This window comes from Orycteropus afer, unplaced genomic scaffold, assembly GCF_000298275.1.
Source record: "Orycteropus afer afer isolate SDZICR_OR568_19922 unplaced genomic scaffold, OryAfe1.0 scaffold00010, whole genome shotgun sequence".
NCBI classification, from domain to species: domain Eukaryota; kingdom Metazoa; phylum Chordata; class Mammalia; order Tubulidentata; family Orycteropodidae; genus Orycteropus; species Orycteropus afer.
The window spans coordinates 19,495,918-19,511,220 of NW_006921597.1; the positions used below are offsets into that span (position 1 = coordinate 19,495,918).

At 44.3% G+C, this 15,303-nt stretch overlaps 1 protein-coding gene across 1 annotated transcript; it reads right to left on the bottom strand.

Moving 5' to 3' along the window:
• Positions 1 to 5,489: 5,489 nt before the first annotated feature.
• Positions 5,490 to 10,722, bottom strand: LOC103204423 (glutathione S-transferase Mu 1-like). The gene is made up of 8 exons (XM_007949620.1): positions 10,687 to 10,722; positions 10,298 to 10,373; positions 9,704 to 9,768; positions 9,133 to 9,214; positions 8,936 to 9,036; positions 7,829 to 7,924; positions 7,631 to 7,741; positions 5,490 to 5,579 (listed from the first exon to the last, which is right to left on the bottom strand). The coding sequence occupies exons 1-8, from the start codon at positions 10,720 to 10,722 to the stop codon at positions 5,490 to 5,492; spliced, it is 657 nt and encodes a 218-aa protein (XP_007947811.1).
• Positions 10,723 to 15,303: the final 4,581 nt, after the last annotated feature.

Genomic DNA, 15,303 nt, shown 5'->3' on the forward strand with positions numbered 1-15,303 from the left:
TATTCCACACTGTACTTGGAAACAGATATTATAACTTGTATTCTAGATTTCACAAGTTCACAAATGAAAAGGAATTTTGCCCCAGGATACATCTAAGGTGTTACCTATACTTGATTTAAATTATTCAGAAGATGAGATTTTAGACTAGGAGTTAAGACTTTGGGGATGATATATGATGGTGTGAATGTGTTTTGCATATGGCAGGGACATGAATTTTTGAGGACAAAAAGGTGGAATGTTATGGATTGAATTAAGGTGCTCTGGTAGTACAGTGCCTAAGGCATCTGACTACTAACCAGAAAACTGGTGGTTCAAACCCACTGCCACTCCACAGAAGCAAGACTGGCCAATCTACTTCTGTAAAGGTTTACCACCTCAGAAACCCAATGGGGGTTGCTGTGAGTCGGAATTGACTCAACGGCAGTGGATTTGTTTTTTTGGTTTATGTTTGTGGTTTATAATCCCATTTGGAATTGGGTTATATTTGTTATGTTAATGAAGAGGGATTAGTGTGGGGTATATCTTGAGTCAATATCTTTTGAAATATAAAAGAGATAAATAAACAAGCAGAGCAGAGATGAGGTAAGATAGGTGCCAAGACACATAGAGATCTTCCCAGAACCAGGAAGCAGAAGCTAAAGAGACAAGGATATTCCTCCAGAGCCAATAGTAGCATAGTGGCTAAAGGCAATTGACTGCTAACCAGGGGGCTGGCGGTTCAAATCCACCAGCAACTCCTCGGAAGGAAGATGGGGCAATCTACTTCCGTAGTGATACTGCCTCGGAAACCCAAGGAGGGGTCGCTATGAGTCGCGTCCGACTCGACGGCACATAACAACAACAACAACAACAGCTCAGACTACTAGCTCCCTAAATTGTAAGTAAATAAATTTCTGTTGGTTAAAGCCATCCACTTGTGTTATTTCTGTTTCAGCAGCACTAGATGACTAAAGGTATCTGGTGACTTGCTTTGGGCAATTTATATGTGAATAGAATTTACACCCATTTTCCAGGCAGAAGCTTTGAGGACCAGTACCTGGGTCACCATGACACTTCCATAGCTGTGATGACTATGAAAGCATCAGTCTCAGTCTCTGACAGACCAGAACAGGGCCACCTGACCATACTGGACATGAAGTGTAAGGAAGAAAATGTGTCAAGACACTGAAATTTGGCTTATCATGACATCCTTCTCTATCCCACATTTAAATGCACTTATTTTAAATCTACAATTCCTGATGGCATAGTGGTTAAAGTGCTGTGCTACTAGCCCAAATATTGGCAGTTCAAGCCCACCAACTCTCCTGCAGGAGAAAGATATGGCAGTCTGCTTCTATAAAGATTTACAGCCTTGGAAACCCTATGAGGCAGTTCTGCTCCATCCTACAGGGTCACTATGAGTCGGAATCAACTCAGCAACAGTGGGTTTGGTATGGTTTTGAGTATTTTAAATCTCATTAGTTTCAAGGATCAACAGTTAACATACTGAACTATACTTGCTTATTTAAATGTCTGCCTGTGTCACTAAACTATAAGTCTCTTGAGAGCAGGGACTGTGTCTTATTTAATTTTTATACTCACTGCTTGCATAGAACCTGACACAAAATAAGCACTTAACAAAATGATGCATTGATCCCCTTCTGATGAAAACTGGAGGGAGAAAAGAAGACTGCTTCTTGTAAGTGCTTACTGCCTTCAAGAAACTTCTTTTTTAATTCTTGCCTATTCTGGACAGGAGATAAAAAAAAAAAAATCTTGAAAAAAATGAAATGCCCTGTTCTTATCGATACAGATCATTCAGGTAGAAGTGTTTGGAATCCGGACCAGGGCCAAATTCAGGTGCGGAGAGATCCTGGATGATGAGCTAAACATTCTGAGGCTGGAGTGGGTTTTGGAATTGTGTGGTCACATTTGCTCCCTGCTTCAGGCAAACTATAATGAAGCACTGCTGAAACTAACAGGGATGGACTCTAACGGTTCTTAGGAGGTTTCACGGAAATAATTACAGGTGACTCACATCTGGGACTTCAATTCAGAAGAAAAAGTTAAATAGATGTGAATATATTTCAATTATTTAAACCACATTTATTATTTAGTTATATCCAACACAATTTAATCCTAACTAATTCATGTGCTCTTCCAGCCTCTCTTGTGGCTAAGGCAAAGGCCTGTGTCCCAGGCTCTGCTAATTGCACTTAAGACCTAGATATCAAAGGAGTAGGGCCTCAGAGCAGAATGTGTATTCTGGCAAGAGTAGTAGTAGAAGGATTAGGATTTTGGAGGCTGCAGTGCTGAAAGCCTGGCAACCAATGCCACAGGTCACCGTGAAGGGCTATGGTGCTTGTGCTCTGAACTGGCTGTGGGGCCTTCTACAGAATGATCCCACATGTGGTCACCACACTTCCTAGTTCACAGCTTCCGGATCCAACAATGAGCTACCTCATACCTCTACTCAATTCCTTCTGTTTTAGCATGAGAAATCCTCAGTGATATGCCAGTACCCTTAGGTAAAGATCTTTTCTTTAATACCTTAATCCCTATTCCACCTACTTCAAACGACTACATGATTTGTCCACTACCCAAGATTTGTCCTGGACTTGGGTTTAACTGACCTTTTTGTCTACTTCTCTGGGTTTAGCAGACACGGCAGTCACTCACCAAAACTGGTTCTCCCATTTTTCTGTAGAAACAGGGTTTTAACCTGAGACTAGATATAGCCACACAACTGAGTCTCACCCGTGTGAATGATCATAACATACACTATTTCTGCTTCGTGTGTAGAATGGGAAAGTCCTTTCTAGGCTATTTTTCTCTCTTTACATCGTGATATTCGTAACAGCTCCAGTGAACTCTATGAGGAAGCAACGAAGTTCGTGCCAGGGCCACAGATGGAAGAAGCCTGAGTCCCTGAACAGCACTGTGGAGCAGGACTGCCCCCACCAACCTGGACTGTTGCCATGGATCTGTGACATGAAAGAAAAATCAACTTCTCCTTTCTATAAGCTGCTGTCTTGTCTCTTTCAACTTCATCACTTCTCTAAGACAGTGATGAGAGGGAAAATTCAGCATGGAACTTGTGACTAACAATGGTGATGACAGACCATTGTAGGAGATAACATGCAGGCAGCCATGCCCACAAGAGGAGAGTTCCCCGTCCCCATCCAGGAGACACACTGATGGGGTGTGAGCACGAGAGAGTCAAGGAGCCCCAGGTCTTGGGACCTAAGCTAGATCTTAGCCATAATGCACTTATCTTTTTTTGGTTGCCTAGATTTGAAGCACATAGATGTGCTATTTCTACTCCAGACTTTGGAATGTTTGTTTTCATCTTTCACATTGTAATTTGGCCACAGCGTTTAGAAAATGGTTTCATTTGCAACCGTCTTCCTTTATTAGGTCGGGTTTTCAAGCATTGAGTCATTTTGTTCTTTTTCCATTGTTAATTAATCACTTTTTAAATTCCAAACCTAATATTTTAGCTTCAATATAGTAAGGCCTTTTGAATGTAAGTTTCTATATCAGGAGTCAACCAATTACAGCCACTTATTTCTGAAAACAAAGTTGTACTGGAATACAGCCCTGCTATTTGTTTAAGGATTGTCTATGGCTGCTTTCACATGAGGGCAGGGTGGAATGGTTGGCAGAGACCATGTGGCCTTCAAAGCCTAAAATATTTACTATGCGACCTTTAGACAAAATGTTTGCCTTACTCTGCTCTAGATATATACTGGTTTTAATATTTTTATTCTAATTACTTCTCTTTTATCATAGTGTCACCCTGACTTCTATTACTTTTTTCCCTTTTAATGTTATCACTTCTATCTTTAAATTCTGCAATTTTAAAGCTTAATAAACCCTTAGTTTAATTAACTTGTACGTTACCAGGTTCATAAACTTCTAGCTTGCTTAACTTTTATCTTACCACTTTTATCTTTTTTAATTAATCATTTACTTCTTCACTACTTTTAATGTTACTCCTCGTGCTCCCTTTTCATTTAATAACTACAGGAGGTACACAGCAGACAGTGACCATCTGGACAGACCCCAATAAGTCTCTTTGCCAAATTGTCTTCACTTTGGGCCAAGTCTCAAGTTCGTGTCTCAGTAAATCCCACATCCACAATCTGGCCATATGAGCCACATGGTTCTCCAGTGAGTCCTGCTCCTTTGTGGATGGCCTGACAGTAATGCCTACACCACCTCCTGAATGGCCAGATCTACACTGTGGACCAGCAAAGGGGCCTGCCCATCTCAGGTCAAGGTTTCCAACTGACAGCTACAACTCATCATCACTTAAGCCACAGACAGCTAGGGGCTCATTCCACCAGGCACGTTGATTTAAAATCTTCTGACCTTTATTTTATATTACCAGAGGTGGAGATAGCTGTCTCCAGAACTCTAAATCCCAATCAGGACTGTAAAGTTCTACAGGGCCTTGCCTAGAAATAATTCTTTCCAACTTAAATTGAACATACACTATGTTTGAGGCATCATGGTCAACATCAGAGATAAAAAGTCAAATAAGACATGGATTCTCTCCTCAAAGAATTTATGCTCTAGTTAGGCAAAAAAAAAAAAAAAAAACCAAGTGGAACAATAGTTACAAGACACTAGGATATGTTCTGTTGAGATTTATTGTGAGAACAGAGAGGAGGGGCATCTGAATTAGCGAGAACTTCCAGGCAAAGCTGACAGAAGGTAGTCCTCCAGAACCCCACTCCCCTGTGACTGCTCAGTCAATTCCCCACTACCCAGGCACCCTCAGAACAACACACACAGGTCCTTATGTACTCAACAAAAGCTGAATATGAATTAAGGCCTCACACAAGGAAGGAGGCTGCCTTCTGTAGTGATGATCTCCATGGGGGGGGGGGGACAGAGGGACATGGAAAAGGAACAGAAATGAGCAAGAACCCTTATTGCCCTGTCCTCTCACTCCTCTACAACCTCTACAATCCATCCAGGCCCTGCCCTGGACACCAGAAAACAGATGGAAGACACTCCCACCCTCAACCACCACTACCATAGTTACTTCTACATCCAGGTAGCCAAGAGAACAACACATGGCAGGTTTGGCTCAGTCCTTCCACGCAGATCACACAAGGCTAGGGCAAGGACCTTGTGGGAGTAAGATCCCCCACGTGGCATTCTGGTCTCACAGGGCAGAGTAGGAAAATCCAGGCTGAGCGGTGCAGACGAGGAATCCTGGTGGCTCCTTTAAGCAGAGATGATAGTAAGGGAAGGCTGATCTGGTTGGTTTCAGTGCAGGGACAGGAGGAGGGAAATGGCTGAAGGAAAGTGATGGCTGAGGCTTTAAAGAGCCAAGATGGGGTAGAGTTGGAATAGAGCAAAGGGGGCTAATAAGGACTTGGGAAGATGAATGGAGGGAAAGGCAGGAGAGGGTTGGTATTAGGGGTAGGGGGAAACCAGGTATTCTGTAGGACCAGGAACTGGCTGGCTCCTCTTCCCATTTCCTGGATTTACAGGCCCTACTTATTGCCCCACAGGGCCTGTTTTCCGAAGACAGGGTGTGGGAGGAATTTGCTGGACTTCATGTAGGCAGAGATCCTCTTCAGGCCCTGAGGGTGAGAAAGAGAAGGCCAGAGCTCAAGTTTGCTGCCTCCTTAAAGAATCTAGTAAAATAACTCAGTTTTTCAAAATCTCTTATCCTAATGAGAGCTCTCACATATGGGAGACCCTACACAGCCAGGTACTTTACATTTACAAGAGATTACAGTAAAGATTAGAAAATTCTCCAGGCTACTATCTCCATTTATCAGTATGGAAGCTGAAGTGCACAGAAATTAAACACCTTCCTCCTGCTCACTGAGCCAGTGCTGGGCCAGGGCTGGAATTCAGCCTGGCTGCCTCTCCCCAGTCCCGGGCTACTCCTGCTGCACTTGCTGCCCTCCCCACCCCCACAGGAGGACACCCCACTTCCACTGGAACAACTTTCTCCTTTAGCAGAGGGAGGCGCATGGTTCATAACCAGCACCCTGGGGTTTGCACACAAAATGGGGCCTGAGCAGGACAAAGCGGCTTAGAACATGCCTGTGAGGCCTGGGAAAGAGGCCCAGAGCTCACGGAATGACTCAGCAAATCTGCATGAAGTTGACAGCGGGAGTTGGACTAGCAAAGCCAGACAGAACCAGGCTCAAATTATTCCACTTGCAGGAAAGAGTCCAAGCTTCTCTGTTAACTGAGCCGAATCTCACTATGCCCCAACCTACCTCACCTCTAGCTAAGATGACCAGGCCTTAAGACACTCAGATGTGTGTTCTGGGCCACCATAACACAATAGATATTTTTTAAAGAAGTCAAGGAAATCTGAACCTTCCAAAACCCAATGGGATCAAGTCCCAGCAGACTGCAGGCCTCTGTTGACAGCTGCCTTTCACAGTTACCTTAGCTCTTTTGTCAACTTGGCTCAACTAGGACTAAAAGCAATAGTTGATGAGAACTAGCTAAGAAAGCAGATCTACTGGTAGGAAGGGGTAAAGGAGCAATAACTCTAGGTTAAAAACCCTTTGGGGCCACTGTCTCAAATTCTCAAATCTGTAATCAAGTAGATTGAGTTGCTCTCAAACCAACTCAACATGTGTGATGGATGACTGGCTGTGAGGTGAGGTCCAGGCTGTGTTCCCCTAGAACCCAGTTAGCGCCACAAACATCCCACAAACTTGCTATGGCTATAGTTATCCAACCATGCTGAGCTCCTGGAGGGTGGCCTCCAGGGCAGGGCCATCTTTGCAGGCCCTACTATGCCTGATCCAGTGCCTCATCCACAGGACACCATCACAAGGGGCAGAAAAGTGGAGCACGGGACACTCTGAACACAGAACACTTAAAGATAATACACTTTAATAAATATTCAAACACCAGCACTTCTACACACCTGGGAACTTCAGAATGTGCCCAGACATGGATTAGGTTGGCACAAAGCTTTTTGGAGCTCAAGTATAAACATTGTCTGTGTCTTTGAAACTATCAGTCCTACCTTGTTTCAGTTCTACTACTGCCAGCTATACAGTCACTCCTCAAGTTCTGCCTTATACTTTCCTGGCTTGTGAAACTCAGGCTAAAAAGGGTCTGAACTTTCCCTTTTAGCAGAGGAAAGCCACTGGTTACTACCCAAAGTATCTGACAGGAAGCCTAGCGCAGCCTGTACTGGCTCTGTGACCTTGAGCAAGTTCCTTACCTCCTTCAGCCTGCTTCTTCATCTGTAAAATGGGAGTGATAATTCTATCTACTTTATAGCAATGTTGGGAAGATTAAATCTGGCAAAATTTATGTAAGATGCTTAGCACAACCAAAAAAACCAAATTCACTGCCATCAAGTTGGATCCGACTTATGGTGATCCTTCCTTTCACTTCTGAGGTGGTATCTCTACAGAAGTAGATTGCCCAATCTTCCCTATGAAGAGTGGCTGGTGAGTTTGAACCTCCAGCCTTCTGGTTAGCAGTCAAATGCCTTAGGCAGTATGCCACCAGAGTGCCTATGCTTAGCACAGGCCAGAGAATAAAGCAAATGCTCCATAAATGCTAGTTTTTGTTCATTTTAGCTCTAAAACCAGAAAAGCATCATGAACAAGGAGAAGGAAAAAGAAAAGGGGGAAAAAGGGAGCATCACCTCAAAGCGGGCCATGAAGTCCTTCAGGTTTGGGAATGCATCCAGGCACTTGGGCTCAAAGATACGGTGCTGGTCAAGGACATCATAAGCAAGAAAATCCACAAAGGTGATCTGCAGAAAGCCAAGGATGAGTTGGTGAGAAGCTGTCAGCTGAAAGCAATGACAACTCCATTGCCATTTGTCTCCTTCCCCCTTTACCTTATCGCCTGCAAACCATGGCCGCTTCCCCAGGAACTGTGAGAACAGCCTCATCTTCTCAGGGAGCCCCTCCAAGTACTGTGGCTTCAGCTTCTCCTGAGGCAGAAAACAGCCATCACCTTCTTCAGATGCTGCTCCCTGGGCAGAGTCAGCTCCCCTAGTTCTGGGATGACCCAACTGCCCAGGGGCAAACCACCATCCTCCCTTGACTGTCCCTGGGCTGGTGCCCAGGCTTCCACTTAATCCAACCAGCATTTTTTAGACCCCCTACTATGTATCATGGGAGCTCTGGTAGCATAGTGGCTAAGGCACTTGACTGCTAACCAGAAGGCTGGCGGTTCAAACCCACCAGCCACTCCTTGGAAGGAAGGTTGGGCAATCCTACTTCCGTAGTGATACTGCCTCAGAAACTCAAGGAGGGGTCGCTATGAGTCGGGGCCGACTCAACGGCACATAACAACAACAACAACAACAACTATGTATCAGCCCCATCAATCAGAGGCATGAAAACACAGAGAGGAAAAGGACACTGACTGGAATCTGTCACCACTCATCTCCATCAACCCGCCCACTGGTCAGACCCAGGAGTGCTGGAAGGCCCTGGCTGAGTGCACAACTCACATGTAAGGGAGGAAGAACTACAAGAGCTCAGGAAAAGAAGTAGAAGTTCTAGCTTGTGGAGTGGCACAAGAATAAAGAGGACATTTGAGTAGTTTCCTGAAAGATGAGAATTGGAGACACTAAAAAGGAGGAGGGCATTCTTGCAGAAACAAAGACTCTGTGGTGACACTGTGTGGCTGACAATCAGGATATGAGAATCCTGCCAGCATCAAGGGAAACACAGGGAAAACAAGTTAAACACGCTGTTTAATTTAATTCCCACATTGGGGAGTCTAGATTTGATCCTAAAATTTAAGGAGATTGATTCAGAGTTTTCATTCAATGAGATTTAGGGTAATGAAGGGCATTCTGGCAGCAGGATAGGAGAGCCCCTGGAGGATCCGTAGCTCTAAGGAGTTCAAAGGGCAAACAGGACCACTGTAAATAGGAAGGAAGAGTCCCAACTCCCAATCCAAACCTGCCCTGGACCAGCCAACAGATACTCACAAAGTCAGGGCTGTAGCACAACCTGGCCAGCTCCATGCGGGTGTCCATAACCTGATTCTCCAACATGTCCACACGGATCTCCTCCTCTTCTGTCTCTCCACCTGCAGCCCACACATCAGACATTCACCCTCAGCATCCCACCCTAACCAAGCCCAGGGAATAGCCTGTCTGGCCATCAGTGCCCTTGTCCTACTTACACATGTTGTGCTTGCGAGCAATGTAGCGCAGGATGGCATTGCTCTGGGTGATCTTGTGAGCCCCATCAATTAAGTAGGGCAGCTGCAAGGGCAACCAGGCAGGTCTGTTATACCACCAGGCTCCACAACACCCTCTTCCCCTGAGTAAGGGCAGATCTGGGACCTGGCACACTCAGGGCCTGGCCCATGCTATTGTTATGTGCCATCAAGTCAGACCCAACTCATAGTGACCCCTCCTTGGGTTTCCAAGGCAGTATCACTACGGAAGGAGATTGCCCAACCTTCATTCCGAGGAGTGGCTGGTGGGTTTGAACCGCCAGCTTTCTGGTTAGCAGTCAAGTGCCTTAGGCACTATGCTACCAGAGCTCCTGGGGCCTGGCCCATAGTAGACACTAAATAAATATATGGACAGCATGTGCCTGATCTGGAACCTAGAATACTATGGAAAGGCAGTGAAGAGAACCAGGAATAAGAGAGGTGGAGCAGAAGTCACCGGATCCTAAAACCTCCAAGCCGGTGAAAGGAGATGGAGGGACAGACACCTTTCACTTCCCCCACGCCCTGCACCTACATTGGGAAAGTCCAGGCCCAGCTTGAATTTTTCATTCAGCCACTGGCTTCTGTCATAGTAAGGAGCTAGAGTGGAAACAAAGAAATGAAAACAAGCTTCCTCAGGGCCCAAATTCCCTTCCCCAGAAACCATTCCAACAGGCACTGCAAGACCCCCTGAGACAGGTGGCTGTGGAATCTGACAGAACCACTAAGTCTCACACTCCCAGGAGGAAGGCTTACAAAAGGTTTGTTGTTGTTGTTGTTATGTGCCGTTGAGTCAGCCCGCCTCATAGCGACCCCTCCTTGGGTTTTGAGGCGGTATCACTAGTGAAGTAGATTGCCCAAACTTCCTTCCCAGGAGTGGCTGGTGGGTTTGAACAAAAGGTTTAGGTAGCTCTAAGAGGTAACGCCCTTCCAATCCTGGATAAAGGGTGGGGGCAGCAACTCCCTCCCAGCATCCTGAACAGGCAGGCAGAGCTGCACAAGCCAAGTGGGTCCCGGGAAGGGGCAGACCCAGATCTGACAGGTGGAGACCCTGCAGAGGTGGGCAACAGGTAGCAGGGCACGGGCTGTTTGTTACCAAGTCAGCATTAGTTGGTAGAGGGGCCATTACCGTCTCCCATCGTGTACTTCTTCTCCTCATAGTTTGAGTCTGTGTACTCCAGGAGCAGGCGGATGGCATGAGCCAGCTAGGACAGAGCACAGGGAAGGGGTCAGAGTTGGAGGGATCTGACTGCCTTACTTCATCTCCTTCAGGTAAGCTGGAGCCAAGAGGGACAGGCGAGAAACACTCAGAGAGGTCTCTCCTGTTGCCTCCCACTATGCCTCCACCCCCATCCCCATCAGGGCCCAAAATACCCAGCCTGGAGAGCAGGCTGCCTGTTGGAACTGGGCTCCAGCAAAGACCGAAAGAGGAATCTTACAGAATCTATCCCTGAGCAGCTCGGCACTTCCTCGCTGTCCCACTCCCATCCCATCCGGCTAGGTGGATCCCTTGCTTACCCCTCGGAGGTCCCAGTAACCCAATATCATGGCCATGGTGCACTCTTCCGCGGACTCAGCAGACAGACCTCCAGAGCCTTGAAGTCAATACCTCTTCTGGACAGTCGAGGGGCGGGTCGATCCCAGACGCTGGGATCTGCCCCTCCCCCCGCCCCTCCCCGCTGCTTGTGCGCTAGTCTCCACACCCACTTTTCGCCCAAGCACACCCACCTTCTGGCCTGAAGACTTCCGATTGGGGCGCTAAGTTCAGAAGACTAACTCAAGAAATTCATTGCCCTCATAGTGACCCCCAGCCTCAGGCGGTAAGGTGGATTCCGGGGATTTGGTTTATTGTTCTTACAAGTTTTCCTACAGGGAGGCCATGCACCAATCCACATACGTAAGTGCCTGCTCCTCTGAACAGTTCTGCTTCTTTTTATACATTAAGGGTTGATAATTCTAAATTTTATGCATCTTGGAAGAAAAAAAATCACTAGATTCAATAGAGAAAATAAACAGGATAAAGGATTTTTTTTTAAGCGCTAAGATCCAATAGAACGATAACTTTATAAATATGTGGAACAGATATTACTAAATTAGTATTCATCCATTCTGTCATTCAGTCAAAAAAGAATCTTTGAGATCCTGGGATGTACTGCTGCTGCTGCTGTTGTTGTTAGGTGCTGTCAAGTCAGTTCCAGACTCATAGCATCCCTATGTACAACAGAAGGAAACATTGCCTGGTCATGTGCCATCCTCACAATCCTCGCTATTGCTGAGCCCATTACTGCAGCCAGTATGTCAATCCATCTCATTGAGGATCTTCCCCTTTTTCTCTGACCCTCCACTTTAACAAGTATAATACCCTTCTCCAGGGAATGGTCCCTTCATGAATAAGACAATCCAAGAAGACTGGATTTTTTTTTTTTTTTTTTGGCCGTTGTTGCTATAAAGTATACATATATAACACAATATATGTCAGTTTACAACTTTTCAGGTATAAAATTTAGTCATATGAAATACTTTAATCATGTTGCATAAGATCACCCACAATCACTGCCAAATTTCCAAGGAGGCTGGCTATTAAAAGTTGAAGTAGGGTGGGAACTACAAAGGATATGTTTTTGTTTTAATATGGGGCATGATTTAGTGTATTTAAACACCCAAGAGGTAGTAGTGAGGGAGACAGGTGGAGTGCAGGAGAAAGGCAATGCTTGCTTGGATAGGGTCTCTGAGGGCATGGGAAGATGGGGCCCAGATCACAGTGGACCCTTTAGAAAGAGGAGTCCAATTCTGAAAGAGGAGAAGGAAGACTAGACAATCAGATTCTCAAACCCAGGATCTACATGGACAGAGGTTAAAAAAAACACCTCACTGCCACAGAGTCGATTCTGACTCATATGACCTCCATTGGGTTTCCAAGGCTATAAATCTTTATGTAAGCAGACTGCCTCCTCTTTCTTCTGCAGAGCAGCTAGTGGGTTTCAACCTTTGACCTTTTGCTTAATAGCCACACGCCTCAACCACTATACCTCCACATGGACCAAGAGGCTCTTGCAAATAGGTGAAATAGATCGCTGAAAAGACAAGAGGGAACAGTAGTTATTAAGGTTTCCATGGGTAGTATAAGCAGTTGGTGTCACTAGAGGGGTGCAGCGGGTCTGGACCACACTGGGTGGCACTGTCAGGGTGACAGCAAAATGACTATCTGTGTTAGACTGGGTTCTCTAGAGAAACAAAACCAGTAAAGTTTATATATAGAGAAAAAGAGAAATGTATTTTAGGAAAATGGCTCACACACTTATAAAAGCTGGCAAGTCCAAAGTTCTTGGATCAAACGTCAAGCTGGAGGCTTTTCCCAACTCACGCAGCTGCAGGTGCTGAGGAGCTCAAGATTGGCAGGCAGTACACCGGCTATTGACTCCAACAAATGACAAATCTAAGATCTCCATGCCGAATGGTGGATTGTTTGCTCACAGACAGTTGTAGGCAGCACAACAGAATCCCGATCCACAGAAGAGTGTCTCTTTTCCCAGGATGTCCATAAATATACTAGAAGCAGGCCACACCCCTAGGGAAACTCCCTTTCAATGAATTGGCTGCTCAAAACATATACATCTGATCCCATCATGGGAAAAACCACATCACAGCTGCTTAAACCACACAGAATAGTGGTCCAATCAAGATGACACACAGCTCCAACTATCACACTATGTGGGGGCAACATTCCGCCCAAGGAACACAAAACATAAAATTTTGTTCCGTGTTTCAGTAGAAATTTATTATTTTTTATAAGGATGTCCCCGTAGTTATTTATAACAACAAAAACATTTATATCTACTGTGGTGGTTAAGTTTGTGCCAACTTGGCTGGGCCTGATTGAGTGGCTGGGCAGCTGAATGTAGTTACTCCCCATGGTGAGACTGGTAATTAACTCCATGGTGGAATCTACTGGAGCAGCTGAGTAGCTGCTTTGGGTATGCAGTCTGCTTCCTGTATATAAGCAACAGCTTTGGGAATGGTCTCTAGCTTATGACACGCTTGGACCCTGCATGTAGCCGGGTCGTCGTTCAGCAGCCTGCCATGCTCTGCCGATCTTGGGACTTTTAACGGACTTGAATTAATGGGCTGCCGTGTGATTTGGTAACATCAGGTGCTGCGTCCAGCAAAACTGCACAGGTCATGAAACAAAGCGACACGAAAGGATTAAAAGTTTTTTAAAAGGAACGGGGGCCAGGCAGACACCCTGCATTTTCTGCAAGAGCGACCCCTGATGCATCCGTCCTGCTTTACTTATACATAAGCACACAATTACATCCTTATTCTTGATATTTCCTTAAAACAATCAGATATTCTTCTACAGTAAAATCAAATATTTCCTTATAACAATCAGTTATTAATTGAAAGTTAAAGTTTTACTCTTTCCCGTATCCAAAGGCATTTTCCCATGCCCAAGTGTATTGGATAATTAATTGGGTTAATATCTCTTACAGGAATAGCAAATAATCACTAAGATATATCATTCTAAAACATAATATGATTGTTAAGGTACCTGATTCTAAAGAATGGTTTCTAAAGCATACTATTCTTAGGGCAAAACATTATCCCAGGGAAACAGGTTAGCAAACATTCTGGTGGGGCAACATTCCGCCCGAGGAATACAAAGCTGGAGCCAAGCAAGCATTCAGCCGTAGGAGAGGTCTTGTCTTCTCTTAGCTGTTGTTTGAACATGTGCCTTGAAATCATGTCCTTTTTTTGGTGGTCTTTTTCTTGGTCTCCAACATTTCCTCCCTTTTTATTTCTTAAATGAAGTAAATGTACTTCAATAGTTAAAGATTGACTTAAACATTGAATTAATCTCAGGACCCAAAGAATAACAAGTAATATGATTAAAAACATTATTACATATGGTAAAAAATGATATAAAATGTAGGAATGCTCTTAAAATGGTTAAGACTTTTAAATTCATCAAGCATTGAATTTGCAACTTGTTTTGGATCAATCATGGGTGTATGGCTTTGAATATCTTTATGGAATTCATGAATTTCAAAACTAATATTTGAACTATGCCAAACTCCTAATATTCTCATTTTTATTTTTTCCGAAGTGAATTCAGGATCACTGAAATTCACAGAGTATGATGTCACATATATGTATTCATACCGACAATCACAATGTAATGCCTGCCTTACTCTTACCACTTCTAACTCATCTCCTAATGACAGTACTGCTTCCTCTAACATATCTACTTTGAGTTTAAAATCCTGATCAATATTTTCTTGATCTACTAATGCCTCTACGGTATTTCGGGCAATCTCATTTGCATATTGGGCTGTCTGAATAGAGGATTGTAGTGCAACAGCAGCCACAGTCAGAGTAGTTATCATTGTGGCAAGAGCAGTTATGCCCGCAATCAAAAGTCCAATAAAGTGCTTAGATCTACTAAGCCCTTGATGTACTAAGTACAGTGAATGTTTTCCTGCTGAATGAAACCATTCACCTGAAATGTTTACTGGTAAGGTTATATAGTATGGTTGTGTTACCATTAATACATACTGATCAGTTGAAGTTAAGCACTGAGTTAACAGTTATTACAAGTCACATTCCAATAATAGTATCCTAAAGTATCATTAGTTTCAAAAATATTTAAACAACTTATGTTAGTATTTGTAGTACAATTATTATATCTATGTGCTAGCATAAGGGTGTTCAGGGGTCGAACACATGTTTGAATGTTGGTGCCATCTCCATGCATTTCTTACTGGTGAAATTGGATGGATTTCTCCCTGTTGAGTAGCCCCCAGGCCTTTATATGGGTCAAATCCTTGGAAACCATCATATCAGTAACTTGAGTGGTTGGCCTAAGTAATAATAATCCCATATTGCTTAATATATCCTGATCCCACGAATTTACAGGAATTTTTTCTAAAACATATGGTTGAAAATGCCTGATTTTCCTTCATTGTCTTCCCACTGCAGCATAGCACTGCTTCTAGCAGGGGTAGAAACTTCCCCTAAACTTCTTTTTTTATTTTTTCTTTTGATTTGGGTGAAGATTTACAGAGTAAATTCACTTTTCATACAGCAGTTCACATATACTTTGTCTCATGTCATTGACCAAAATTTACAATGCAACAG